Source organism: Falco naumanni, chromosome 11, assembly GCF_017639655.2.
Source record: "Falco naumanni isolate bFalNau1 chromosome 11, bFalNau1.pat, whole genome shotgun sequence".
Classification (NCBI taxonomy): Eukaryota; Metazoa; Chordata; class Aves; order Falconiformes; family Falconidae; genus Falco; species Falco naumanni.
In genome coordinates, this window is record NC_054064.1 from 5,021,675 (window position 1) to 5,049,335 (window position 27,661).

Below are 27,661 nucleotides of genomic sequence, written 5' to 3' on the forward strand. Positions count from 1 at the left end.
AAAACCAGCCACAAGAGGTGACTTAGCGGGACTCACAGCCGAGGGCTGCTGGGGGTGCAGTGAGGCCCCGCGATCAGCTTGGCCACGTACTGGGACCACAGATCTGCTGGGATTTACCAGGCAAGCATCACGTTCAGGAAATTGCCAGACCTAGAGATGGGGTGGATGCCGGGCATCACCGCACATGTTTGTTTGCATTTAATGCCGAGACAGAAGGTGAGGTTAGATAGCTCCTTGGCCTGACCTGGTATAAGTACTTTTATGCTAGAAAGAGGATGAGGAGCGGAGACAGAGAGGGGAAAAGGTGTCCTGAGGCTGCTGATGGAGCTGGGGTGAGACACCAGGCTCCACAGCTCAGGCCCATTAGCATTTTGGCCTCAAGGGTAGCCAACAAACCACAGAAGACGTGAAGGCCAGTTCCACCTTATTTCCCACCTTAGCTTCAAAGGAGGACGTAACCACTTCTACAGGGGAAGACAGAAACCTGGAGGCCGGAGTCCCCCTGGCCCTGCATACATCAGGATAAGGGAAATGCTGGTACATCCACCTGGTCGGCAAAAGCCACCCACCAGAAGATCACAAGGAAGGATGGTCCCACAGCATCTCCCCTGCTGACTGTCCAGGGGACACCTACAAGTGACTGCGCGTGGTCCACGAGTCCCTTTGGGTGGAATGAAGACACCTAACAAATTTGCCCCCAGTCTAAGACACAAGTTGCCTTTCAGGTCACCTTCTGCACTAGGGACTGGAACTCCACCCAACGGTGCTGACACGCTGCTCGTTTCAGAGCTAACAAGCCCGGGTGATTAATATTTCGGTCCTCATCTGAGACTTACATTGCCCAACAGCCTCCAGACATTGTGCACCTGGAGCTGACTCAGAGGGCTTTCCTCTGCGGCTCCTGGTGAGCTCATGGGCACAACCAGCCCAAATTCACCACATCTTCACACCTCCGTTTGTCAAGCTTACCTGCCTCTGCCGATTGAGTCAACTCTTATAAACAGGCCGTTTCCTTTGAATTTCACACAATGGGTCTTAATATAGTTCACAAGGAACCCAGCTTCATGAACGCGCTGGTAGCATGTAGGGTTTTAGCACCCAAGGTTGTCTTCTGTGTATTTTCTTTATTACTATCTTTTTAAAGAAGTGAGACAAAACCACTTACAGTGTTCCCACTGATTTGGCCATTCATAGGATCTACCTATTCCTCTAAGAAAAAACACTTAACCCCTTCTGCTCTGAAGTACATCACTTGCCCCAAACACCTCTGCTGCATCCTTCCCACCCACAGAGACCCTTCTGCTCAGGAAATCCATCTCCTCCAGCAGCACCACCGGTACAGTGGTTCCCTTGGACCTTGCCCAGCCCAAGCGCTTGGCCGATTTCTCTCTTGGAAGACCAACTTTCACCATCAGGAAGCTTTTCCCTTATCTGGCTCCTCCACGTTATCGCTTCTATCTCACTGTTATCACCCCACCTCTCCACTTGGTCAAACAAGGGACTGACACAGCTCTCCAGTCATTTCTGTATATTTACTTAGGTTACTCTTACCTCGTCATCTTCCACCATCCTTAAGATCTCCTCTGAGAGCCACATGACTGCGTGCCACAAGTGTACCAAAAATACATTTTCTGGGGCCCTGACGTTCTAAACACACCAGATCTGGAACCAACACCACCCTCCCTGATGCCCACCACCCTCCCCAGAGGAAATGCTGCCCACTGCAACCCATCACAACAGCAGCACTGTTTGGGAAAGGTCTCCTATAAACATGGGTAACAGAAATGCTGCCTTTTAGGGTGAGCAGAAGTGTAAGCAACGGGAGGTGTGAAGAGTAGCGGTGCTCATCAGACACTGCAATGAAACAGTATTTCTTCGCTGCAGAACCCAGGTCTTTTAATCTGCAACATAAGAATAGTCCTTCTGAAGACGTCCCGTTTCTCATTCTTCATAACAGAGCTAAGAAAGCTGCTACTGCAGGGAGACACCTCAGTGGCTGGCAAGTTTATCAGTCCTTGAGGACGCGGCCCTAGCAGCTTTAACCACTTCCAAGGTCATCTGAATCCACGTAATAATCTGAATTTCACCGACGGTTGCCAGTGGCAAGCAATGGATGTGTGAAAGCCCGGAAGCAATAGTTTTATCGATGTAAGAAAACCCGTTTTGGTGGCTCGTGGCAGATAAACGACACCAGGATGTTGCACATGTCCTTGCAGCACGGCTCATCCCTGGCACCCACAAGCCTCCCTCCACAAGGGACATTCCAAGCTGCAGCATCCTCCTGCAGCTCAGGTCCTGGCTGCTTCCGCGGGCTGGTCCTGCGGGGTTTGTTGAGAACCTTACCTCGAGCTATTTTCTCTTTGCTTGCCCACCGTCCTTGCCACCACACACATGCATGCACGTGCTCACCCCCAGCCTCCTTGAGCCCGGGGAGTTTCTCCTCCAGTCCAGCAGCAGACCTTGATCCTGCCACCCAGGATTTCCTCAGTGGGGAAAATCAGGGATCCTGCCGCGCCGGTATTGCCAGGCGCATGGTGCAGCAGCAATAAAGCCTGGACTTCAGCCTCTCCTCTGCCAGACGGGTGCCCTGGGCTTCCCGAAGTGGCTTGGGGCCAGCACGCCCAGCCGCCTTCCCCGTGCCGGTGCGGAGGTGGTTCCCTGAGACAGCGCGATTTCCAGACAGAAAATCTGCTAGGTTTTAAAGGACTGTGATGTTATCAGTTGATCCTTTAAAATTAAAAGAAAAAAAAAAAGCGTGTGTATACCTGTACATATCTCTATCTCCTTGCTCGGGAACACAAGGGCTTCCTTCAGGAGACATCTCTTTCTGGCAGGGCTGGGTGGGTGCAGAGGTGCGGTTGGACAGCTGGGGCAGCCCTTGCTGGGGGTGACCTAACTGCTGCCAGCCAGAGACATCTGGGGCAGAGGAGGTGGCTGGGGCAGATGCTCCGTGGGGACGGGCAGAGGCAGGCAGGGCTGTCACGTCTGGCCTTGCCTCGCCTGTGCCCTGCCGGTACTAGTGAGGGGTGGGACGGGCCGCCCGACCCGCGGAGATGAGGGAAGGCAGCACTGTATCCCACCGCATCCCCGTCCCCGCCCCGTGCCCTGCAGCGGTGGCTGCGGGCTCCTCCGGGGACCAACGCGGGATGTATTTTTAAGTGGCATTCCTGATATTTCTCAGAAGGAGCACACTGAAGGTACCAGTCCAGCAACTAACTAGAAAGATTAACTAACCAGAACGTGGTCCAAGATGTCACAGCTATAGATGGGGAGTGCAGGACACTGCCAGCTTGGTGGGACAGCTCGATGTCCTCTTCTCCTTCCTCAGACCCACACAGACATGCTGGAGCCGCTCCCCGCACTTGCTAACTCCTGGCAAAACCTCATCCTCCTCAGAAGCGAGGAAGAACCTGGCTCTGCAGCCCCACGAGGTCAGGTCCTCTGAACCTCAGCCCCCCGCCCCGAGCAGCCCATGATACCTCCCATCCCCCAGGGAGCACCAAGCCCCCCTCCTCAAGCAGCTCCCTCCCATCCTGCTGCGAGAAGCACCCCCATGATTTTTACCCAGCAGCAGAGACCCTGGCTGCTAACTGATCCCCTAACTGATGCCGCTCTGTTCAAGTCCTTCCCATGGCCACCTGGCTCCCCCTTGCCCCCTGCCAGCCTCTCACTTCTCCAGAGAGCACATGAGAGATGATGGAGCTTGAACTTGGACCGTGAGAAAAAACACAGCGAATTAGAGGATAAAAAACCCACCCGAGCGCAGCTCAGTCCCCCATCAGCAAGGTCCCTCCCCTTACACCTTGAGGTCAAGCTCAGCCCACGCTGAGCAAAGAACATCTGAGGAAGGTGTTTCTACCTGGGCTTCAAAAGTCAGTGGAACACTTTGGCAAGCTGGAAGCAGTGCTCATGCTCCCCTGGGTCTGCTGCTCTCCCTGCCGCGGACAGCGGCACACGTCGCCCCCAGAAACCTCCTATTTCAGACCAGCATTATACATCTGCTCCAGAGAGTCAGCAGCAACCTACAGAAGCCAAAAGCTCCACTTGAATTTGGGATTTCACCCAGGCTTCACAGGACAAGCACTGACAGTGGGTGACCTGAAGATAAAATAAGAGGCACAGGCTGGCTTCCCAAGCCGGGTATTTCAGCCCAAAGATGTTCCGAGAGGCTCCGTGACAAGCCACAGCCAACGCAAGGTCAGCACTGTCCCACAGCCCGACTCCCCGCTCCCTGACTGCTACCTACAGCCCAGCTGAAACATCAGACAAGACAGGAAAAAAAGGTATTTTAGAAAACAAATGCATTAGTGGCAATTGGAGTTGAAGAATGGAGCGCTGAAGCTAGACAAACCGGCATAAAAATAAGTAACGAACTTACCGACTGAGAAGGGATTTGCTCCATGAAGAGACAAACATATTCCTCTGGTGAGAAAAATAAAAGAAATCCAGTCTGCAGCTGTGAGACAGGTGTGACCGCAGAACTGCCCAGTCCCTGTCACAGGAATCCGTCCTAACGTTAAAAACTTGCTTAATTCAGGAATTAAATTTATCCCAGGCTCTGGCAGACAGGACCCATGGAACAGCACGAAGCACCAGATTTATGGCAGCTCCTAGTAGAGAAGTTTCGGCTCTTTCATTTAGGATTTTGGGTTTTCTTCCCCAGGAGCCCTTTTCCCACGTGTTCAGCAGCAAGCAAGAAGCATTTTACCCTTCTGCTGTAAAGAAGCACCCCCTGACTACCCAGGGCCTTCCAGGACAGTGCTGCTCAAACAGCATCAGCACCAACAATCTGATTTTTTTAAGGCCTGGAAAGGAAAACCAGCAGGAAAAATCAAATTCATGGTAGCCATGGCAATGGAGCAGTGGATGCGAGGTGAAACCAGCATCGCTAGGCCACCCGCAGCCCATCACCTGAATTTCCAGGCAACTTTTCCCTTTCTCCCACCCCAATCCAGCTCATCTAGTTAAGAGGCAAATCTTACAACTGAGACACACCCTCAACAACATCCCTCCTCCGCGGATCCAAAAACAATACTCAAAAAGAATGGCAAGGTATAAGGGGTTACAAATATTCAGACTTTATTATAAATAAGAAATACTGTTTTATACATAAAAACTGCAAGTGTTGCATTTTGTTCACTGCCCCAGACAGCAAGACCACAGATTAAGGCAAAAAAGCTGGAGTGAAGGCACGTACTGAGGGGGCCACAGTCAGGAATAAGGTGATGAAGGGACTGTCACGCATCGCCCGTGACACCCAGCATTCCACCAGCAGCTGTTGCATCATCACATTACGTAAAGAAATAACTGGACTTATACAATGAATAATGGCTGTAATGCAGTAGTGATTAAGAGATCGCTTATAAAGATTTTTTTTTTATTTAAAAATAAAATTCTGTTAAAAACAGCTTAAGGATAAGAGAGAGGAAAAAAAAAAAAAAAAAAGAGAAGAAAGCAGGAAACCTTAGGCCTGAGGTCAGCCAGGGCATGCGTGCATCTTCGCATCTGCTCTTCTCACAGCCTTGGCAGAGGTGACGCGGTTGCAGCCAGCCATCTGACCAGAGCAGCCGGCCGGGACACTGAGCTCCACATGCCCCACGTGTGTGTGGGGGGAGCACGGGTAAGCTCTCCTCCGGGTAACTGGGTGTGTTTGCAGGCAGGGGGAAATCCCAAGCTGGTAAAATTGTAAGAATCTCTAAAAGAAGGGGTACAAGAGCGCTGCGGGGTTTGCTGGGAACACCCTCCACCCAGCAGTGCCATTCCTGAGGGTGCACCAAGCCTCTCGCCTCGCACAGTGGTACCGAGGTGTCCCCAAATCCAGCTCTCCGACCACCTCAGTGATGGGTCTGATCTCCCAACAGTGCTACAGCTCCTCACAGCCCAGCTGCAAAGCCACAGCCCCTGCGCTCCTCCAGGCACAACGTTCCTGGGGACAGGGGACACAGAACGGGGTGCTGCGGGCACCACGCAGTGGGGCTGGCTTTGGAGAGAGGGCTAGAAAGCATCCACCCCGCAGGCAAAGTGGTTATGGCTGATGCCCATACAGGTGCGGAGGATACAGGAGACTGAAGAAAGCAGGAGCCCAGCTAGGAAAAATCCTGAGCTCTAAGGAAATAATACGGAGAGAAGCGATATATGGTGCACGCGCTGCAACGGCTGTAAGGGCAAGTACATAGAGGAGGCCAGGCTGTGCCACTCTGGAAATATGGCTGAGTATATTTACACACACATACGCACACACGAGAGACTTCCTCACACTATAATCATGATAAAAAAAAACAGAAAAAAAAAATCACATTCACACAAAAAATATAAATTTGAAATAATTAATAGCACCAGTGTGTGTCAGATAATAATTTCTTCCCCGCTACGCAAACGTACAAAGTTGCATAGTGTTTAAAGATAGATATATACTGGATCTCAGGGAAGGGGGGCGAGGGATGCCAGGCTGGAGGCAAGGAGGAAGCCGCAGGGGATGCTCTCGTCTCAGAGGAGGGCTGCAGGAGGAGCAGCGGGCTCCCACCCCGGTAACAGCCGGGAGGCACTGCCTGGGGAGGGATGCCAGGGAGGCTACGCAGTGTGAAATGCAGACCTGCCACCCCAGCCTGGCCTGAAGTCCCCGTGCTGCGGTGGCTTTACGGCGACTGGGAGATAGGCAGGCAAAGAGAAAGGAGCGCACTGGTAAATCCAGCTTATAAACAGGCAAAAGGCGAGAGCAATACCAGGAGATGGAAAAATGCCACTGTCCTCCTTCAGGAAAAAGATGGGAAGAAAGACCTTTCCATATCCACTTGCATGCCCCCTTCCTTTTCCCCCAGAGACATTCAGCAGGAAGGCCAGTGCAGCTGTCAGAGCTCTCTGGATGGCAGCTCTCCTCTTCAGCAAGACTCCTCCCGCTTGAACAAACTCATCTGTCAATCAGACATTCGTAGCCTAAAATAAACAGATGCTCTGGCAATTCAGTAGCAACACCTACAGATGGGAACGCAGCTCGTGGCTTCCACACTCCTCAGCCCCGACCCAGCACGTAGCGGCTTACAAACCAGACCCAAAACTTCTCCACAGACCAGGAGTGCGGCTGGCAAGACCTACCACTCCACCAGTACAGAGCTACCACTCCACCAGTATCCCATCTTCCCAAAGAGCTCCTCTCAGAGGCTGAGTTTTTCTCAGAGCGATGCATCATCACAGAAAACATTTCAGAAAGAGGCTTCGGCTAGTTTGTCAAAGGCTACCAACGCTGTTGGATTGGCCACTAGTTAACAATAAAAAAATAATTCACAGGGTTAGAAGTTGGGAAGAGGGATCTGAACGAGTGCAGCTATACTGGCCATTACAGTAATACTTTGGTAGCCATCCCCTTCCTTCATAGGGACAGAGAGCTCCAGGACAGAGGATTGTACAGTCGAGGGGAGAAGAGGAGAGAAAGGGTTAGTTTTGCCTTGCTGTACACAGCTCACATGGTTATTTCTGAACCACAGTATAGAGTCCAGAGCATCTCTCATCCTTGTGCTAATCAAAGGGAAACCGTGTCTGAGAAAGGGGCAAAGGTGGAGTGCTCAGGAAGACAATTTATATTAAAAAAACCCCTTTGATGCCCAAAGACGGATATTTAATTTGCTTCTCTTAAAAAAAAATAATAAAAAAAAAACACTTTCAATGTATCCTGATTTGAAAAGAAAACAGCGGCTGCGAGCAGCGAAGAGTTGGGGATTTGAAGAAGGTAATGTGTGTTAAGGCACTCCATAGCCAAACCACCGCTCACAGGGGGAATACCCCCCACCCCCAGCACACCCTTAGGGTTTTTCAATGGACGGGGTGTTAAAACAGCCAGATGGCAAGGTCTTCTTGATGTCTTCCAGGTTGCTAATGTCCTTCAGGATCTCTTCAATGTCCCTGTTGTAGGCCTGTATCGCATCATCTTGCTTCCTGGCCTCTCTCTCAAGGAAAGACACTTTCTGGTCCAGGTCACTCTCTTTCATCTGGTCTTTGGCACTGTTCAGGGTACCCTCGATTTCATTCAGTTTGTTCAAGTCCACCGTCTCCAGTTGCCCTGAAAAGCCAGAAGCAAATAAAGTCCATTAAAAAGCCTTTAACACTCCACTTTTGGGTGCTTACACAGCTGAGCCATACTGACACCTCCATCAGGCCCTCTCTGCATTAGAAACAGCATTTAAAACAGGACCAACCAAATGGGTTACACCTTCAGTGCCTCAAAAAGTCCTCAAGCTCGCAGAAAAGCAGTACCGAACATTGCACAAGCTCTGAGGCTACTCCAGGGAAGAAAAAGAAAAAAAAAGAAAAAACCCAAAACACACAAAACCCTAAGTACTTGCCAAAACCCATGCAAACCCCATTTCTAGAAGCCAACAGACCCATTTGATTCCTTGCACAGCAGCAGCAGAGAAGCCAGCACACCACACCAGCTGCCAGCACTGCCACATTAGGAAAACACTCAAAAGCATATGGCACATTAAAGACAGTGTTACCTAATTGATCCAGCAGGTCATTAATGACAGCAAGCAAGCTGTTCACAGAGTTCTTCGCTTTTCTTGCACTGTCTTCTGCCTCCTGGGCAGCCTGTGAAGCCTGCAGGGTAGAAAAAAAAAATGAAAGCCCAATAAAGGCTGTAGGGATTACGAAACTGCTGCCTCTCCTCTTCACAGGTCTGCCCAAGCAGTTAGTCACACACCTCCCTGCCTCCTCCAGGATAACACTCCTGTGCCGAGATCTTTTATCACAGCTCGCAGAGACTGACAACATTCAGTTTTCTGACTATTTCAGGATGGAAATCCCTGATAACCGAGCAGGATTTTGCAGAACAGAGTCAACAGGGCTACAGTCAGGTTTCTGACCTGACCAAAATTAAAGGAAGGTGCTGCACGAAGAAAACTGGCTTTCAAATTCCAGCAGGGAACCTATGCTAATGCCACCAGAGGAGCTCCTTTGCTCGTCTCATGTTTTTAATCCCACCTGAAACTTTGAAGACATGGAATACTGGCTGGACCCAGTGGTGTGTTTACAAAAGGACAGCAGGGAGAAGGCAGCTCCTTGCCACTGCTGCCACCTGCCATCGTTACTTACCATGCCTGCCATCATCATATCCTGCTCAGCATCATCCTGCTTCCGCTTCAGCTCTTTTTCTGCATCCTGTAATTGCTTCATCATGTCATCCACTTCTCTGGCCAACCCCGTCACATCAGCAAAAGTCTTGTCAGCTTCGGCTTTGGTAGCAGCAGCGCTCTAGAGCCAACAAGGGGAACAGGATGGAAAAAGGTGGTGATGGTGCACAACTTCCTTCAATCCTTTTCATTAAAATGCACCAATTTTCTATCATGCCATATTTTGCATTCCTTGGTGGGGAATACAGCAGAAAGCACGTGGGACTCACCAGGAAATACTGGAACAGAGGATTTTACTTACACACCAATATCTCAGGGAGGTGGCCTCAGAACCACAAAGGACTCACCTTCTGAACAGAACCGGCGATCTTCTCTGCATCATCTGCTTTACTCTTGGCTTCGCGGGCATCAGCAGCAGCATTGCCAAGTGCCAGCTCCGCCTGGTATGTCTTGTTGTTGGCTTCAGCAATGGTCTGGGTAATGGCAGGAATCTTTTTCAGCGCCTCCTCAGCTGCCGTCTTGTTATCATTCACCCGTTTATCAAAGTCTAAGAAAGGGCAAAACAGATTCTTATCACTTGCTCCAGAAGAACCTTGGGATGCTTCTTTGACCAGACTACCCAGGCTTTGCCACCTTGACATTAGAGGGACAAGGCAAGAAGGTTGTGGGGTGCATATGCTTGCAGCTCTCCCTATCACACATCTTCTGATGCTAAACAAGGAACTTAAGAGAAGAGTTCTAATTGCTGAAAACATTTCTGGTTTTAGCTTTGAAGAAAAAAAGAAAAAAAACACAAAACCCAAAAGAACCCCCCCAATATGCAGGTGCTGGCAACAGCATGGCCTGTTTAACCAAGATACCTTACTGCCAATGACTTCTCACACAGGAACTGAAGGATTTACGGCAAGTGCTTTCTCTTTACCTTTCAGGTTGCTGAGAATAGTAGTAGCCTCCTGCAGTGTGCCATTGCCTTTCCGAGCAGCTTCTTCAGCCAGGGCTTTCGCTGCATCTGCTCGAGCCAAGAGCTGGTCTGCAGTCTAAGGAGACATGACATGTATCAAGGTACTCTTATCTTTTGAAGGACGACTAATCCAGGTGTACCAAAAAGCAGTGCTCACCCTGAAACACCAACACCATACAAAACAGCATCCATCCCCACGTGGCAACGCTTTCTCTGAAACCAGGTGAATTTAGGTACCTTTGGAATACCGTTCTGAACACAAACATGGCACCACACCTGGCAAAAATCCCCTATTCTCCCATACAGCCTCAAGGCCACTGCTTTTACCAGCTTTTTGTACTTCCTTTCCAGGACCATTCTTCAGTGTTAAGTAACAAGCAGCCCTAAGGTAAGGCTGAATAGACCAAGTCTTTCATATCTGGCCAGCTACTTGTTTTTCCTTTGTTTTTTCTAGGGAACAAAAGCCTGCACAGAACAGAACTGACCTGCTGCTCCGTCTTCCCTTTCTCCAAGAGGTTCTTTACTTCTAGTTCCTTTCCTTTCATGTCTTCTCTCAAGTCCTCATAATCTTTCAGCTTCCTGGCAATTAGCTGATCTAACTCCTCCGCCTCCTTCTTGATTTTATTTGCTTCATTCTGCAAGCGGAAATTAGAAACAGAGATTCCGGAACATTAAAGAATTTCTGAACAGGTGGAAAAACATGGTATAATTTCCAACAGTGAAACAGGCAGAGGCTACGATGGGTTTCCATCTCTTACAACTACAGTTGTAACTTTGCCTTCAAAGCCCTGAATACTACAAGGGTCAGTGCAGTGAGGGACTGAGGTTGCAAAGTGTTTCATGTGCAAGAGAATCTACTGTACTATGATGAGCACAGGAGGGGGAGCCGTCCGGCAGGCTTTAGAGGGAACTGAAACTTTTGCACTTCTCTGTTCCAAGTCAAGATGTCTGGCAATCACCATTTCACTTTTTTTTGTCCTTCAGAGACTGGGGGAGATGGGGGGTTATATACATAGTTTCCTGCACACAAGTCTCCTACATAAAAGCTGAAACGCACAAGCTTGGACTATGCCTAGATGGACAAAAATTCCACAGACTGTCCTCACGCAGAGGAACATTAGCAGAGCACGTACAAGGTATGTCAGCAACGTAGCACACTGCCATGATGCTTGTCCTCATTAATCTTCAGAAAACACTGCGCACATGATGCTTCCTGCACATACCTCCAGCCCTGTGGAATCCACGCTAGGCAGACTGGTGAGATTAGCGTAGATCTGCAGAGCTTTGTTTCCAGCTTCCTCTGCCTCTGCAAGCACCTTGTTGGCCTGTTTCTCTAGGTCTCGAGAGATGTTCCTTGCCTGATTATACCTGAAAAACCCCAAGGATCCAGTTATGCTACCTTTTTATTTTTTAGAACTGAACTTACTAAGAGAGTAGAGGAGCTAAGAAACTGAAAGACAACTCCAATAAAACCCAAAGCACGCAATGCTATCAAAGACACCTTTGTTTTAAGCGCTGCTCTAAGGCCAGGAAATAAAACCTGGTTTCTGTTACTGACTCACTTCTGGTTCAGCTCATCAATTTCATTTGCAGTTTGGTTTTCTCCAGCCAGGGTCTTCAGCAGCAGTTGATATGCTTCTGTGGAAGTATCATTTGCTGCCTTGGCTATGCGAACGATTTCATCAGCTTCTTTTTTATGCCTAAACAAGATTACAGAAGAAAAATATTGTCATTAGAATTGTCAGCCAGTAGTTTCTATCTTCAATTCCAGATTTTATTCTTTCTTCCAGATTTTAGTCTCTCTTCCTTCCTTCACCTAGATTTGCACATGGAAGATGCTGAAACATTTGCAATGGAAGATCTCGTTCGAGACAACCTCTGCAACCAAGGCATCGCTCCAGCAGTGCCCGTGAGATCAGCTGAAAGGCACCGCTGTGGTTGTACGTGTCCCTCATTCACATGTGGTTCACCCTCGGTCACCCACAGGCACGCACTCACAGTGCCAGTCTCTTACTCAATGGGTATGTGTTTTGTATCAAGCAAATTAAATTTTGCTTCCCCCTTGCAGGGAAGAGCAGGGCCATGACGTGGCCTGTGAGGAGTGTGTTTTGCCACAACCTACCTTTCAGCCAGCTTACGGGCCTCTTCTGCCAATAGAGTCATGTTGTTAGGGTCCCCGCTTGACTCCGGAGGTGTAATGGACTGGAATAAAGAAAAAAAAAATCTTCAAGCTGTTTTTTCATCTTTTATTCATCTTTTCTTTAAATATTTATTGTCATGATCTAAATGCTTACAGATGTGTCTAACCTACTTCTGACTTCTCTATATTTTTTTTAAGCCCATGCAGTTTCCACCACTGGTTATCCCTTAAAAACAAATGGGCTAATATTTATTTAGGGGTTCTTAACACTGGTTTCTTTGAGCATAGGCTAAGATACAATCTGTAAGAGACACTGATGATCTTCCTTTATTTTTTTCCCATTATCTTGGGAAGGGGAGAAGAGATATTTCCATAGCAAAATTTACTATATGAGCGAGAGAACAAGCAGAGAAATACACCAGAGGGACAGAAAGGCCCTCTCCTGTCCTAACCACGGGGGATCTGGGCAGCACACTCACCACATTGTCAGCTGCCATCTTTGCCTTCTCAAGCATATCGGAAGCTAAGCTGATCAGGTCCTCAGTGTCCTCCACCCGCACCCGGGCTTGCTCCGCCAGGTTCTCCGTCTCCCGCACTGTGCCCTGGATGTTCCTCAGCCTGTTGAGCTGACTTGCTAGTGTGCTGTTGATGTCTTTGAGACGATCCAAGAGGCCCTGATCTACATCTGAAATGCACGATATAAGAGATTTAGCAAAATTAATTACAGTGGGAAGAGAAGCTGGAGCAGCCGCTTACCACTGTGGGCAACACATTGGTAGGTTAATCCCCTCTTGAAAAGGGACCAGCAAAGCCATTTCCTAAGTCAGTCAGCTTGAGATCAAAGCCATCATCAGACTGTGCACCAAATATGACAAACGAAAAGTCATTAACTACTAATAAGACAATCCTGCTGGGTGTTAGAACCGACTGATGGGGAATTTTGTGTTCAGAATCATGTTTCACCTCTATCATTGACTTTAAAAAAAAAAAAAAAAAAAAGACAACAGAGTTGCTCCTCAAGAGGTACGAGATAAATTCCCTTTAGCCTAACTCCTAGAAGGTAAGCAGAGATTAACAGTGGGACTGTACGTTATTCCCCACTTTGGGCACTGGTGACTACTGCTGAGCCAGGCAGTCTCCATACAGAGCAGCTAGAAGAGGTGCGGCATAGCAAAGCCACCCCAAACCAAAGGGATGACAGAAGCTGGCAGGATACAGCCTTGGTCTCCAATCTGTAGGGCCTGTGAGCCTCACAAGCTTCCCCAGATTTCTGGACCACCAGGTAACTCCCCACAACTGCATTTTAATAACGGATCCATAAAAGCACAGACACATGCCTCATGACCAGGGGCAACTGCTTTTCAAAAGGTGAGAGCCTTATTAAGAGATTAAGCACAAGCAGAAGCCTGCAAGTCTAAGGTTTTTCCCCAAATATGTTGCCTTGACCTTGAAGCACAACTTAAGCATTGCACAAGAGTATTTGACACATTACAAAAGCATATTACAAACCACATATAGAGTAGAAAACCACAAATAAATGCTACAGGCACGCACAGGTTTTTGCAAGGGTAGTTTTTCTTGTATTTGACTTGCTTCTTAGGGAAGAGCAACAGAGCTGGTGAAGGGGCTGGAGCACAAGTCCTGTGAGGAGCAGCTGAGGGAACTGGGCTTGTTTAACCTGGGGAAAAGGAGGCTGAGGGGAGACCTTATCACTTTCTACAGCTGCCTCAAAGGAGGTTGTGGCAAGGTGGGTGTCAGTCTCTTGTCCCAAGTAACAAGCAATAGGATGAGAGGAAACTGGCTCAAGCTGTGCCAGAGCAGGTTTACATTGGGTATCAGGAAAAATGTCTTCACTGAAAGGGTGGTCAGGCACTGGAACAGGCTGCCCAGGGAGGTGGCAGTCACCATCCCTGGAGGTATTTAAAAGATGTGTAGATGTGGCACTTAGGGACATGGATAAGTGGTGGACTTGGCAGTGCTGGGTTAATGGTTGGACTCTCATACCTTAAGGGTCTTTTCCAACTTAAATGACTCTTGTTCTGAGGTGGAAAGAAAGATTAAAAATACCACCACAAAATCCAATCCATTCCCCCACCTTTCTCCAGTCCCCATGCTCCCACCTCCATACGTAGGACTATTATCTAGGCACTGATGCCAAGCAGGCAGCATAAAGCTACCTCAGCTAAAACTGAGAATAGTTTCAGTGATCATTCCCACTGGCAGGAATCTTCCCAAGCAAATGCAAGCATCAGATGTGTGCCTGCTTTCTCCCAGCTTCATGCAAAGGAAACAGATTTTTCCAAAGTGGTCTGAAATCACTGAACCAACTCCCAAGGGAACATCTTTTACTGCAGTCAATAGCCTTCAAGTTGCTCTTCCCCAAAACACGTCAGCTTATACATTAAATAGACCCTAAGGAGAAACCACTGTCATATTGCTCAACATCCTGGTCACAAACGTCCTATGGTAGAGGTGACAGTACAAGAATCAATTTGAAGCAGAGTTCAACAGAAAAAAAAGCTACATGCCACCACAACAGCACTTTTCAGAACATTACACACTTTATAGTGCAATAACTAAGCTTGCCAGCAGGATTTTAAAGCCTTCATTCTCATCACTGACAATATCCCAACAAGAACTACTTCATCCCAAGACATCTGAGCAAATTTAGAAGCGTAAGTAAATAGATTGCAGTCTTCTGCTTGCTTAGCAAGTAAAAACCTCCTTTGCATCTGGAGAAGAGGTTAATGCACACAACGCTTGCATCTGTACAGGGCTAGAGGCAGATCATTACTCTGCATGCACAACAGAGACTACTAGGAAAACAGCATGGATAAAAGCACAGCCACTGTTGTTTTGATAACAACACACAGCCCCAGCGCTACCCAAAATAGCTGTCTGTCCTGATGCACAGTATAGGCTTGAAATAAGACACGCTGTGTCCAAAGGGAACAGGAACATCAAGAAAAAAGCTTATTTCACATTGATCCATGTCTGATCAGGTCAACTCACCTTTGCTGTTTTGTGCTTCCTGGAGCAATTCCATAACATCTCTTTCTGCCTGCTTCAATCTCTCTTCAAAGGCTTGATCAGTTACAGTTTCTTCTCCCGTACCCAGATTTGCTATAAGATTTTCCAGTTCCTGCAGCCTCTCACGTTGCTCCACCACCTACACAACGGGGAAAGAGCACAGCTATGACACCTTGAACCTCTCTTCTTTCAGCAAGCATCAGCCAACCACAGGCATAAAAGCTACTGCACAAGCAAGCACGTGCCACGGCCTCCAGCGGTACCGACAGTGGCATTTGTAGCCTTACCTTATCTTTCACTAATCTGTAACAGGCTGGACACTCCTGGCAGCCCGGCCATGAGCGGTTGTAGAAATAGTTCTCTTCACACTGGTCACAGCGGCTTCCCACAAAGCCTTCCTTGCACTCGCAGCGACCGTTCTCCCGGCACTGCAGGGAGCGTGAACCCTCAGGATCACAGTCGCAGGCTGCGGGGAAGTTAAACCTCAGTCAGGCTGGAGGAGAGGCAGAAATACCCTAAAACCCACAGGGCAAGAGCATACCAATACCTTAAAATACCCTAAAATGTCTGCAAGAGCAATGTGGCACAAAGCCACAGCTGGGGTCCTGCTCCCGATCAGGGTGCTTGTACACACAGCAGGGCACTGTCTAGCTGGATGCAACATTTATTGCGTCTGTTCATACTGTTCCTATTGCCCCTCCTGCAAAGCATGACAATTTTCTATCCCATTTCATTTTAACCAATTGCAATTAATTTTTCTGCTCTTCACAGGCAGCGATACTGAGGGTAAAAGTTTGGATGATACTGTTTTTCAATCATGTTTACGAGACCTGTTGCTTCTCAAGACAGAACCTGTACGTTCAGGTCATTTGTAGAGGAGCTGCACAGAGATTTAACACTAGAAAACAGGATTGTTGCAGGACAAGATTCAGAGAACGTATTTACACCAAAGGTATCTATCAAGCCGGAGTTCTTCCTACCCCCGCTTTAAGAAAATAATAAAAGCAAAAGGGGATAAGCTATTGTACAGACATCAAATTTCACCAGGCAGGGTGTGGATATGAAAGTGCCAGCTTCCGCTGTGATGAAGAGTGAGGTGAGAAAGTACCTTCCCAGAGACAGGAGGAAAGGCAAGGCAAGGCTGGTTGTGCAACACCCTTCCCCTCTGCCTCGCTCCAGCCTTTCAGACTTACGTTTACAGCCTTCAGAGCTAAAGCCAAAGTGGTTGACCTCGCATCTGTCGCAACGCTGGCCAGCGACACCAGGCTGGCACTCACACTGCCCAGTTCGGATGTCACACTGGCCATTGGTGGAGCCCACTGCGTGGCAGTTGCACCTAGGGGAGGCAGCCACACGTCAGGCATGACACAGAAGGGAGGCACGGGCAAAGTGGCTCTTGGAAGGAGCCCTAACGAGCACAGCTCTGTCTCCATTTGTCAAAAGCCACTTTCCTGCACTGCACAGCAAGAAGGTGAGGCACTGAGCCTTTGAACTGTGCAAGGTCACTTGGTGCCTGCACTAAAAAAGCAACCCACGAGCCCCTGTGACCAACAATCACACAGTCACATGGCACTTTTCTATTTAAACCCCTGATTTAAAGGTATTTATAAAGCTATTTATATCAGGCTTTTTGTACAGCCCTCATAGCTGCTCCTTGACTGCTGCTCTTCCCCACCCACAGCAGCACCAAGGCACACCAGTTACTTGTGCCAAACATCACATTCCTGCACAAGCTAAGCACAGATACACCAAAACCAGGCTCTTTGCCCCGAGTCAAAGCAAATGTCACCTCTCACAGCCGCGTCCGCTCTGGAGGTTGAAGAAGCCAGGCTCACAGGCACTGCAGTCCCTCCCGGTGACGTGAGACAGGCACTCACACTGCCCAGTCACTTGATTGCAACTTGTCTGCTGATTCACAGTGCCATAGGGATTGCAGTGACAAGCTGCAAAAACAAAATGGATAGAGAAATATGCAGAAAGTTAGTAATCCCTTGTGGTGCCGGTACTCTGCTAGTCAGTCCCTAAATAGGCCCGGATCCAAAACACACGGCAGCCCCACCCCTGCATCGCACAATGCTTTTGCTTCGACGGCACTAAGCACCCACAAACAGAAGCATTTCAGCAAGCCAGAACCACCAAACCGGGATAAAGCCATGCCTCGCTGCTGACAGTCACAAACAACAGCCTGACATTGCGTCCTGACAACACATTAGGAAACAGCAGCTCCTGGGGACAAAAAGATTTTCAAATGCAAGGTAAACCAGCTCTCACCTCTGCACTTGTCAGCGGGGTCGGGGGCCAGGGGGTTCCCAAAGAAGCCATCTTTGCAGCGGTCGCAGTAGAAGCCAGCGGTGTTGTAGATGCACTTGAGGCACTCGCCTGTCTGGCGGTCGCAGTTCCCCACAGCGTTGGGATCGATGTTGTCATTGCACTGGCAGAGACGGCAAGGCCTCACAGCACCGTTTTCGCCCAGAGGGTCTCCAAAATAGGCATCATCACACAGCTCACACCTCTTGCCTGGAACACAAGGGAAACACACGTGCTGCAGCAGAAAGCCCTTTGCTGCCTTCTTACCTGGGCCCCTCTTTGCAGTCCCTTCTGAAAAGTAAATTCTCCAGCTTCCTCCCCTTTCATCCTACCACTGAGGCCAGAAAGGTGCACAAAACCACACACAAATCCCTCCTCGTATCTAAATTTAAGCCCTTTTTTCACTGGAACATTGCATCATGAATTGTTTCAGTTCTTCCTTTCCCTCCTATCCCTTTAAGCCAAACCTATTTGTTGTAATCTGTTGTTAATTTAAGAGTCCAAGCAGGTAGAGCTTTGTGGGGCATCACTGCTCCAGGAAGCCCTGCTGTCGATGAGATCTGCCAAACCTCCACAGGCAGCCACTGAAGCATCCAACTCGGCAGCTCCCTACACTTACTGCAGATCTGACCTCCCCAGCCAGCTACAAGCTCCGTTTCTTAGGCAGTTCTTGCACAAGCAAATCCTCTTTTCCCTTGCTTTTTCCTTCACGTCCCAAGAGGGCAGCAGGGGACAGGATGAACTCTTGCGCAATCACACAGCTACAAGCAAAGATGAACTTGTACTGACACCGGAGCTGCAGAGGACCCCGACCCCTGGACTCCACTTCTGTTCACAAAGCAACAGCACCCATGGAATCTCCCACAAGCTGCCTGTGTGCTTGGTCAGGGTTTGTTGGGGTTTTTTTTAAGCATTTCAAAGATTTACAGGTATTTTGTACCGTGGACCCTGCCATGCCAAGCAAAAAATCAGCACAGAAGCATGGAGGCTGCCAGCCAGAGGCTTCCTTGCAGTTTACAGGCAGAACAAAAGGCTCTGTTTAATGACTCAGGTGCATGCTCAGATGCCACAGTTTAACACCAAGAAAGCAATCAAACAAAACAAACAAACAAAAAAAAAATCTGTACCCCTTCACATATTTCTTTAAAACTGCTAAGCATAAATTTTGCCTTTTAGTTTTTGGGCAGTGTTTTTGAGTCACTGCAGCCTTCCTGCTTTTCTTAAGGCAGGGCACCGGCCCTCCCCTCCAAGCATCCTGCAGTGCCTCTCTGGCTGGCAAACTGTGTCTTCTAATTTTGTCTGACCTGCCCTCCTGGCTCTTCCAAATCTATCCTATTTTCTGCCCCACACCATGCAACTAACAGAGCTCTCTTAGAAGCTAGCATAGCTCACCTACATAGCACAGGAACGTTCAGACTTCGTACAGATTAAGCCTTTGTTTCCCTTTTATCCTCAAGAGACAGGCACAAAGAACATGGGTAGGCCTGAGTCTCACACAGGACAGAAAATAGGGCTGAGGAAGGGAGAAGGATTTGAACCAGAAGACACAGCAGCTTTCAGCACCGCTTGCTGTGGGTCAGAGCTCCAGAATTGGCAGAAGACTTATTTTCACAAGCATGTAGGGGTGCAGAAAAAACAAGACTTTTTAATGCAGGAACACACCTGTAGTGCCAGCCTGGCAGCTGGTGCACACAACCTCCTTTGTGCGGGGCACGATGGCACAGCTCGAGCTGCCTGGGCACGGGCAGGGCTGGCAGTCTGAGGCTGTGCCCGCTGTCGCATCTCCATAATACCCGTCACTGCACTTCTCACAGTGAGATCCTGCTGTGTTATCCCTGCAATTGCACACACCTAGAACAGAGAGGGACATGGGTTTTGCTTCATCCAACCCAGGAAGAACCACCGTCCTCTTGCTGCTCCCTGTTTTATCAGCCCCTCTTACCCGTCTCGGGCTCACACGTCTCACTGTGTCCGTTGCAAGCACAAGGCACGCAGGGGCTGTAGGGCCCGAGGCTCGGTGTCTCTCGCCGGTACCCAGAGGAACAGCGCTCACAAAACTGCCCCTCATATCCCACTGGACAGGAGCAGCTCTCCACCCAGGCCACGGGCACACCGGGTCCAGGACGAGCACTTGTGATAGTAACATCGTCCAGGTGGCCGGCACCTAGAAAGCACCAAGGAAACATTTCATAACCACAAAGGCTCTTACCACCGCCTCACCAACCACACATCCCAGTGCTACCAGAGACAGACAGGTGGATGCTCACAGTCGGTAAGGTGAACCAAGCAGCAAAATCCTCCAAGAGAGCTTAGACTGATGAGAAAAGATGTACTATAGCTCACAGAGGGCATGTGCAGGGCAGCAAAGTTCAGAACAACAATACAGAGGATGCTAAGAACAGCACGTGAGCAAGTACGGTCAGCTAAAATAAGTTACGTTTTGTATGCATATGGTTTCCATTTCCAAATCAAATATCCAAACCAATTCCTGTCTTTCTAGGGAGGACAGACCTTCTCTCGGGCAACTAATACACTGTCTCTAACACAGCGTCTGCAAACCATGCCTCAGGGCAAACTCCAGCTATTCCTCTCAAGCCATTCCTTCACCTGGCATTTGAGTGCTCCCCCCACCCCTCCCTGTCCCTTCCCTGGAGCAGAACAGAGCCCAGCCACAACACAGCTGTTTTTTAACTTTTAGCGCTCCGAGGCACTGAGCAGGAGCCTCGGCTCCTGCATATCTGCAGTGGCTCCAGCACTCCGGACGGCTCGCTCCACACCTTTCCTCCCCTCCATTTCACAGCCCCACTTGCCTCTTTATGAGCCATCTCTAGTAAAAACACTTATAGCTGTCCCACCTTCCCTAAATCCAAATTAATCCTTTGCATCTTTCCACAAAGATTCTTTTTCACACAACAGTACCCAAGGACCCAGATATTTTTGCTCCTTATTTGTGCCTGATTTTCATAAGTCGTCATCACAAGGAACTTTCACTCAAGTTCAGCACAGGCACAGCTTTCGGGACCTCATCCTTGCCATTTGTCATGCCAATGCAAGACCAGGAAACAGGGAAGATTTAACCATTCCCAGTGTAGCAGAAACAGGCCAGATGTTGTAAACTCTCTACATCACTCCTACCATGTACTTCAGGACTCTGTGCTATGTATTTATACCAGTTTAGAAGACACTGGCTATGCAACACACCAAAACCATACATTCAGAAGCAATCAATCAGCAGGGGATGGGTGCTCCACGTCCAGACTCTCTAAGGCAGCCCCTTTCTTTCCCATATCTTCTTCAGGAGGCCTGGGAGAAGCCATCACACAGGAAGGGCAGGTGAATAGCGATCGGCAAAGGCTTTGCCAAATAAACTGCCACTTATGACTGAGCCCTACAATAAAGCAACCCGAGCCCAAGGTGAATGAGTCTGCCCTTCTCTGCTGCAATGTTCTGCTCAGCAACTTACTTCTCTCACTGTACGTCCCACGGATCTTGATGGAAGTCAAGTTGTGGAGAAGCTTCTGGAAGTCAAATGCTGTAAGAGCAGGCCTCCACGGGTAATCTGCAGCCTCGTGGAGCCTAAGGAGAAGAGCCATGCATCATCAGCAAAGCTTTCAGATACTAACAGCTGTGCCCTTTTAAAGCACCCTTGCCAACAGTGGTATGCTGTTGCAATATAATTCACATATGCTTATGCAATGCTGCTAGACAGCAAGCTTCAAATTAACCTGGTAAGACCGCTCTTCCGAGCTAAAATTAATGCTGGTTGTTTTCTCAAGAGCTCAGAGGCCAGGGCACCACAGGCTAGGTCCCAGCTGCTCCCACCACACCTGGGGAGTCCTCTCACCTGAAGGTGTAGGTCAACGCATTCTCACTGGGGTAAGGGTTGCCCTGGGCAATGAGCGGCACTGACACTCTCAGCCCAGCCCCTTCCAGCACCAGGTCCTCTGCGGAAAGGCGCGTGTCCCGTCTGTCTACGCGGAAGGAGAAGGTCAGGTTTTGCCCATAACTCAAAACTTGGTTGCCCAAGAACTTGCCTGAAAGGGGAAGAAATCCTTACAGTTAGGGGACAGAACAGAAACGGCACAAGCAGCACAGAAAGCCCCTCGCTTCTCAAATGACCTACGTGGTGCAACAAAATACATGGGGAAGTAGCTGTCAGAGATAACAGAGATATCCTGGGTCTCTGCACTCCACTGGAGTAAGACTTGTGAGCCATCACGCTGCTCAGCACGCCACTCATCCTCTCCTGAAAAATCAAATACACAAGAATTAACACCCTTTGGAGACACAGCTTTGCACACACTTGTCACATCATACTGTATGCTGCTCATACAGAACTAACACGCAGTCTGTACACTGGCACTAACGGACTTCAGAAAGCAGCTGTGCAGAAGAGCACAGATACCAAGCATCATCTTCCCAATTTAAGACCCTAACTCCAGTGCTGATGTGAACCCTCTGAACTTCGAGCCCTATGACAACTTCTTGTTCAAAATCTGCTCTTCTAAATAGCTTAAGCAGGGATGGGAAAAACCTGTAGCCCCCTATGACCTGATGAGAGTTTCACCCTTTGTATAAACTGTTCTCCTGTGGAATTTTCAAACTAGGCAGCACGAAAACATGCATACATGCAGGAAACGGACCATATGAGAAAAGATTTTTCCTGAGCTTACAGACCCACTGGAAACACAACTGTTTTATTCAGAGCCATGTATATCCCAAATCTGGAGTGATAATAATCCTCTCAATCAGAAACTCCTGATTTGGTTCTAAAACTGAGAAATGCCCCCTTGCCAGCACCTCTCCCAAGCTACAAAAGATTTGCATTTGTAATTCCCACTTGCACCTGCACTGTGTACATTATGGCTGGGCACCCAACACCAGCGCTGGGAATTCATTCCTCCCTAGCTGAGCAAATGAGCTGCGGGCATGGAAGCTCCCAGTAACTTCAGAAGTAACTCAGTACTTCCAAAGAGAGATCCTAGACCTGCCTGCTGAAGGCTTGCAGCCTTGCACAGAGAAGGAGGAGCAAGGGTTTTTTAATTGCTTCTGACTTGAGTCTACAGCCTAACCTGAGATACAAAGGAAGGCTCGATTTTACCAAACTGGAAGTTGGAGGTGATGCTGTAGATACTGTAGCCGACAGCGCTGGTGCAGACTGAAGAGTGTCCAAAACAGAAGCAGGGAGTACAGCCCCTTGGATCAGAGGAATCCAGATGGAAAAATCCAGGTTTGCATCTGAAGATGGGAAGAGAATTCATTTCCTTGATGCTTACCCCAGGCCATTGCTCAAATGTTTCTCATTCTTGAAACAAAGCCACGGGAAGAGAAACTCACCTCTCGCAGTGGAAGCCTTCAACATTGTCCTTGCATGTACACCGTCCTGTCTCAACATTGCATTCCCCTGTGCTGCCAGCCAGATTGCAAGAACAGGGCCTTAAAGAATCAGGAAAGAGGATAACTCATTAAAAGCCACACAGAAAGCTTTAAAAAGGTGCCTAGTTTTTTGTTTAGAGAGCTGCAGTCCCCCTTACCTGCATCCAGCTTCAGACAGGGAGTGGAAACCTGGCTGGCACCGATCACACTTATCGCCCATCACGCCAGGTTTGCAGCTGCACTGGCCGTAGCTGTCACACTGCGTGCTGAGGGAGCCTGCGGGGAGAGCAGGGACACGCATCTCAGCAGACCCACCCAGTTCTATGAGGCTGCCATTTTTTCAACTTCATAAAACAGGCAAGAAATATGGGAAAAGAAAGTGGGAAGCATAGCTTCAAGGCGATGAGTAACAGCTTACCTAAAGACTGCCTCTAGTACACAGGGATTTTTCCCCTAGCAGCTCTAGAGATGTCCAAACTATATTCAGCTTCTAAGGATTCTTACCAACCAACCTCATAATATATAAATACAATTTTTACTTCAAATAGCATTCTCATCCTTATTCCTGTTTCATCCTCAATTAACCTTTGCATATCTCTAACTCCATGCCTGTTTTACCCTGCAATGCACCATTTCTGAGTTTTTTATTCTTTTTATTCCCCAAATCCTGTGTGTTCTCCCTAACCACCAGCTCCCCTTTGCCAGGGGATATCCTGACTTCTCCCTTTCATGCTCAGATTTCCTCCCTAGATTCCCAAGTTGGATTTAAAGGCTAAACTGCCTCCGGTGAGGCTGCATGTACCAGTATTAACCCTAACAAACCCTTCAGTAAACCTCTTTTTTTTTTTTTTTTTTTTTTTTTGAAGGGCATCTTCCTTAGTACTGCTCCGTTCAAGAGGACTGGCACAAAAAGCAGCAGCAGATTTCTTTAATCCACAGCAGACAAAATGCTTTCTCCTCTCCCAAGCACCAGTACAGCTAGCAGCCTAGGAGTTCTCAGCACTCTAAGAGTTAACTACCAGCAGAAAAGTATTTCAATATACAGAAATAGTTGCTTCTTTCCACTTCAATCCACACCAGAAATTTATAACAAAGTGAAGAGTTATAAGATGATTAGGCTGGACAGGACAGAAGAACTCACAAAACCTTTACCATATACAGCCAAAGTTCAAATCCCCTTTGCAGTCCCACTTATGGTTATTTAAGAAAAAAACAGTACTTAGACAAAAATAGCCATCTAAACCTATCCAGGGGCTTCAAACACGCCCTCGGTGCCAGTGTGCCATGGGATACAAGCTGATGGCTAAAAGTTATAAAGCCCTTTGAAATCTGTCCTTAAAGACCTGAGAAGTCACCTCCCTGCTTCTTCCTGACCATCTCAGCTGACACCAATCCTCACCCCTCTTAAAATAAGGTCTGACACGAGGACCTGGGAGAGCAGATGGAGGAAGAGGCCTTTCTTGGTCAAAACTTTCACAACTGTACAACTTTCCAACCAAATTAGATAGGAGATGTACCCTGGCAGACCTCTCACGGGCTGCTTTTAGGACATGCTGCAAGCAATTACTTATTCCAGCTACTCTATTTTGGAACCTCACATCGTATCTTACTATCTGTTACCCTTTTGTCTCCTTCCTCATTTGCTGTGGGCTGCTGCAGTTATGGGATCACGCCATACAGGTCAAGTGGTTCCCTTGACGACAAAAGGTTTGCTCTCCTGCCAGAATTCCCCCCCCCCCCTTTTTTTTTTTTTTTAAAAAAAGAAGTTTATATATTTTGTTTTTCTCGCCCCTACCCCTTTTTGTGTTTAAGGTTTCACTGGTTTGTATTTATAGTGCTTGGATACTCAGTAGGAGAAACTGATGCAGCTAAAGTTCACTACAATTATTCAGTATGAAGAACTTCCAGAAATATCCACTCACATCATCTTGTTTATTAAGGATTTAAATGAGCTCTTTAGTACTGGGAGTGTCCAGGGTAACACATACACAGTGGGGGAAAAAACAAAGACCAACCCAAAATGAATTTCAGAACACATCTGAAATAGTAAATGCCACAGTGGTGAACCATCTGCCCCTGCCACCCCAACCCCAATTAGATCCAAGGATAATTTAAACCAAAATACAACCCAATAAAGATTTCCTACGTGCTTGGGGGGGGGAAGAAGAAAAACAAACAAAAAAGCCCTCTTTTTACCGCGTAGTTTGCAATTTGCTGCACAAGTGAGAGAAGAGCTAGCTTTTGTGCATGCAAATTTGCAAGCAGAAAAGTTTGCTGCCACGACTTACCAACTGGGTTGCAGCCGCAGGGCAGACATCCCTCCTCGCTCCCCAGGCGATAGAAGCTGTCCCTGCACCGTTCGCAGTGGGGACCATCTGTGTTACCCAAGCAGCCCGTGCAGTGGCCCCCGTGGCCCGTCGAGCGGTACAGCTCAGGGTCGAAGTAGCACTCCTGCGACCTCCCGTTGCAGTCACAAGCTGCAAAGACAAGGGTGCTCCCCGTGAACAGCGCGTCCGGCCACCCCACCCCAACAGGCACAAAACCCACTATGCAGAACTCGGTATTAAGTTGTAGGGGAGCTGAAGTAGGAACCTTTAACCATCCTGAGACCCACACACCGACCCCCTCATGTTGTGCCTCAACGCGAAGGGGGAAGCATGTCTTTGTGGCGGTTGAATGTGGGGAGGGGGAAGCAAGGCTGTAACAATGCAACAGGCTCCTCGAGACCATTCTCATCTACATCCAGAGAAGAACCAGCATTTTCTACCATACTCCCTTCACTGTCAGGCTGTCACTTGCAGCTGAAATGCCACTCTCCTACCCAGGAACTCCAATCTCAACCATGCAAACAAGCATGAGGTGATACCAGCAAGACTGACTCCATGTTGTAAGGACAGTTTCTTCCTGGGACTACAAATCCTATCTGTCTAGGCAGCAGGAGACCCAGGTTTCACCAGCCTGCCAAAGGAAGCCACAGGTCTTGACCAGACAGCTGGGACTGATCAACACGCAGAGAGGTCAGACAGCAAGAAAGCTTTACTGTCTGAAAAAGCTTCCCCATAAAGTAAACTACCAGGAGCTGTGGTCTGCAACACAAAACCAAGCAAAATAAATTGGCGTTCCATCACAGAGATCAACATTTGTGGTCCAGAACTGTTGCAACAGCTTCGGAATTGGATTAAATAGTTGACAACTGTAAAAGCCAATAACCTAAATACAAGAGGAAATCAGCGATGCTAAATGAGGAGCTTTTTAAAGGGCAATTATACTCCAGCATACTAAATGCAGAACTTTTTTTTTTTTTTTTTTTTTTCCCCCTATAGGCCGCATCAAGTACAAGCCTGGACATTTTTGTGGCACTCCTCTTTCCTAAAGGTCACTCCCATCCTTCTCCAGAAACGGGATACCCCTTTCTAGGGATCTGCCAGAAAGCTCCCACAGGATACGAACGGATTGACCAGGAGTCTCAAAAACTCTCTGCTGAAAGACACCAGAACTATCCTTAACACTGGCTAACTGCAACTGAGACACCTTAAAACCATGCAGGGTCAGCTTCTGGAGGCCAAGAGAGGCAGGGGACCCAACCCCTGAGAGATTCTGTCCTCAAGCGTGGCCGCACATACGCAAGCATTCATTGGCGCTCTCCGCTGTCGCTCTCCTCCAAGGACGGTCATTGAAGAAAGGAAGACACTTTTCACAGTCCACCCCAAAGGTGTTGTGCTTGCAGTTGCAGACCAGCTTCCCCAGGTCATTCTTCACGCACTCGCTAGCATGGCCGTTACATTTGCATCTGGTTAATGAGAGAGAAACAAGGAACAGGTATTTAAATTCCAGGGATCCAGGTCACTCACTGAGCGATCCCAAAAACAGAGCCCACATCTGAAAACCTAAGACAAGACAAATTACAAAAAAACCAAAATTGAGAACATAACTGCTACTCTTCAGCCTGAAGAAGATGAGACTAAGGAGACCTTATTGAGGCCTTTCAGCGTCTAAAGGGGGTTTACAAGAAAGGTGGAGAGACACTTTTCACCAGGGTCTATAGTGACAGGACAAGGGGCAATGATTTTAAATTGAAAGATTGGATGTATGGAAGGAATATTTTACAGTGAGGGTGGTGGGACGCTGGAACAGGTTGCTCAGGGAAGCTGTGGATGCCCCATCACTGGAAGTGTTGAAGGCCATGTTGGATGAGGCTTTGAGCAACCCAATCTAGGGAAAGATGCCCCTGCCCGCTGCACAGGGCTGGGTGACCTCTGAAGGTCCCTTCCAACCCGAACTGTTTGATGAAACGAAGTGGTGTAGCATGCTCAATGTAGGCATTTAGAAATGCAAGAATGTTAACCAATTCCTTTGCAGTCTGTCACTAACAGTAAGATGAGTAGGAGAAGCAAAGATTTTTTGGGTTTAGGTTAGTAAATTCTCCATAGTTTCTCTCTTGTGAGAGTCCAGAGAACAGTACGCATGCTGGCCACCTGCTACTGTTTTATCAGTAAGAAATGAAATAGCACAAAGGTGACTCATCCAGAAGCCCAGGGACCTCCAGAGACTGGTGGTGGAGCCAATGCAAATCTCCACATTGTCAAATCCCAGTCTCGGGACTGCTCTCTGCAAACAGTCCAAAACACTGCACTGGTCTCAGTTCTGTTTATGGAAACATTTTATCATCAACAATTTAATACTTCAGCATTCTGCAGTATGCTTTGGTAGAAGGAAGGGACTACT

The 27,661-nt window shown here is 48.3% G+C and overlaps 1 protein-coding gene across 1 annotated transcript in view; it reads right to left on the reverse strand.

Annotated features, from left to right (window-relative positions):
* Window positions 1-5,055: 5,055 nt before the first annotated feature.
* Window positions 5,056-27,661, reverse strand: part of LAMC1 (laminin subunit gamma 1) — a 69,093-nt gene continuing 46,487 nt past the window's right edge. The window contains exons 4-28 of the mRNA XM_040610455.1: window positions 26,560-26,726; window positions 25,225-25,413; window positions 23,095-23,212; window positions 22,898-22,996; window positions 22,662-22,798; window positions 21,684-21,806; window positions 21,405-21,594; window positions 21,024-21,136; window positions 19,503-19,724; window positions 19,223-19,411; window positions 17,525-17,770; window positions 17,043-17,196; window positions 16,447-16,589; window positions 15,541-15,719; window positions 15,236-15,392; window positions 12,703-12,908; window positions 12,206-12,285; window positions 11,646-11,783; window positions 11,307-11,451; window positions 10,569-10,718; window positions 10,045-10,159; window positions 9,470-9,669; window positions 9,085-9,243; window positions 8,490-8,589; window positions 5,056-8,053 (exon numbers count right to left, since the gene is read on the reverse strand). Coding sequence (XP_040466389.1) covers window positions 7,797-8,053; window positions 8,490-8,589; window positions 9,085-9,243; window positions 9,470-9,669; window positions 10,045-10,159; window positions 10,569-10,718; window positions 11,307-11,451; window positions 11,646-11,783; window positions 12,206-12,285; window positions 12,703-12,908; window positions 15,236-15,392; window positions 15,541-15,719; window positions 16,447-16,589; window positions 17,043-17,196; window positions 17,525-17,770; window positions 19,223-19,411; window positions 19,503-19,724; window positions 21,024-21,136; window positions 21,405-21,594; window positions 21,684-21,806; window positions 22,662-22,798; window positions 22,898-22,996; window positions 23,095-23,212; window positions 25,225-25,413; window positions 26,560-26,726 — 3,976 coding nt within the window. The 3' untranslated portion in view covers window positions 5,056-7,796. The remainder of the gene's footprint in view (window positions 8,054-8,489; window positions 8,590-9,084; window positions 9,244-9,469; window positions 9,670-10,044; window positions 10,160-10,568; window positions 10,719-11,306; window positions 11,452-11,645; window positions 11,784-12,205; window positions 12,286-12,702; window positions 12,909-15,235; window positions 15,393-15,540; window positions 15,720-16,446; window positions 16,590-17,042; window positions 17,197-17,524; window positions 17,771-19,222; window positions 19,412-19,502; window positions 19,725-21,023; window positions 21,137-21,404; window positions 21,595-21,683; window positions 21,807-22,661; window positions 22,799-22,897; window positions 22,997-23,094; window positions 23,213-25,224; window positions 25,414-26,559; window positions 26,727-27,661) is intronic.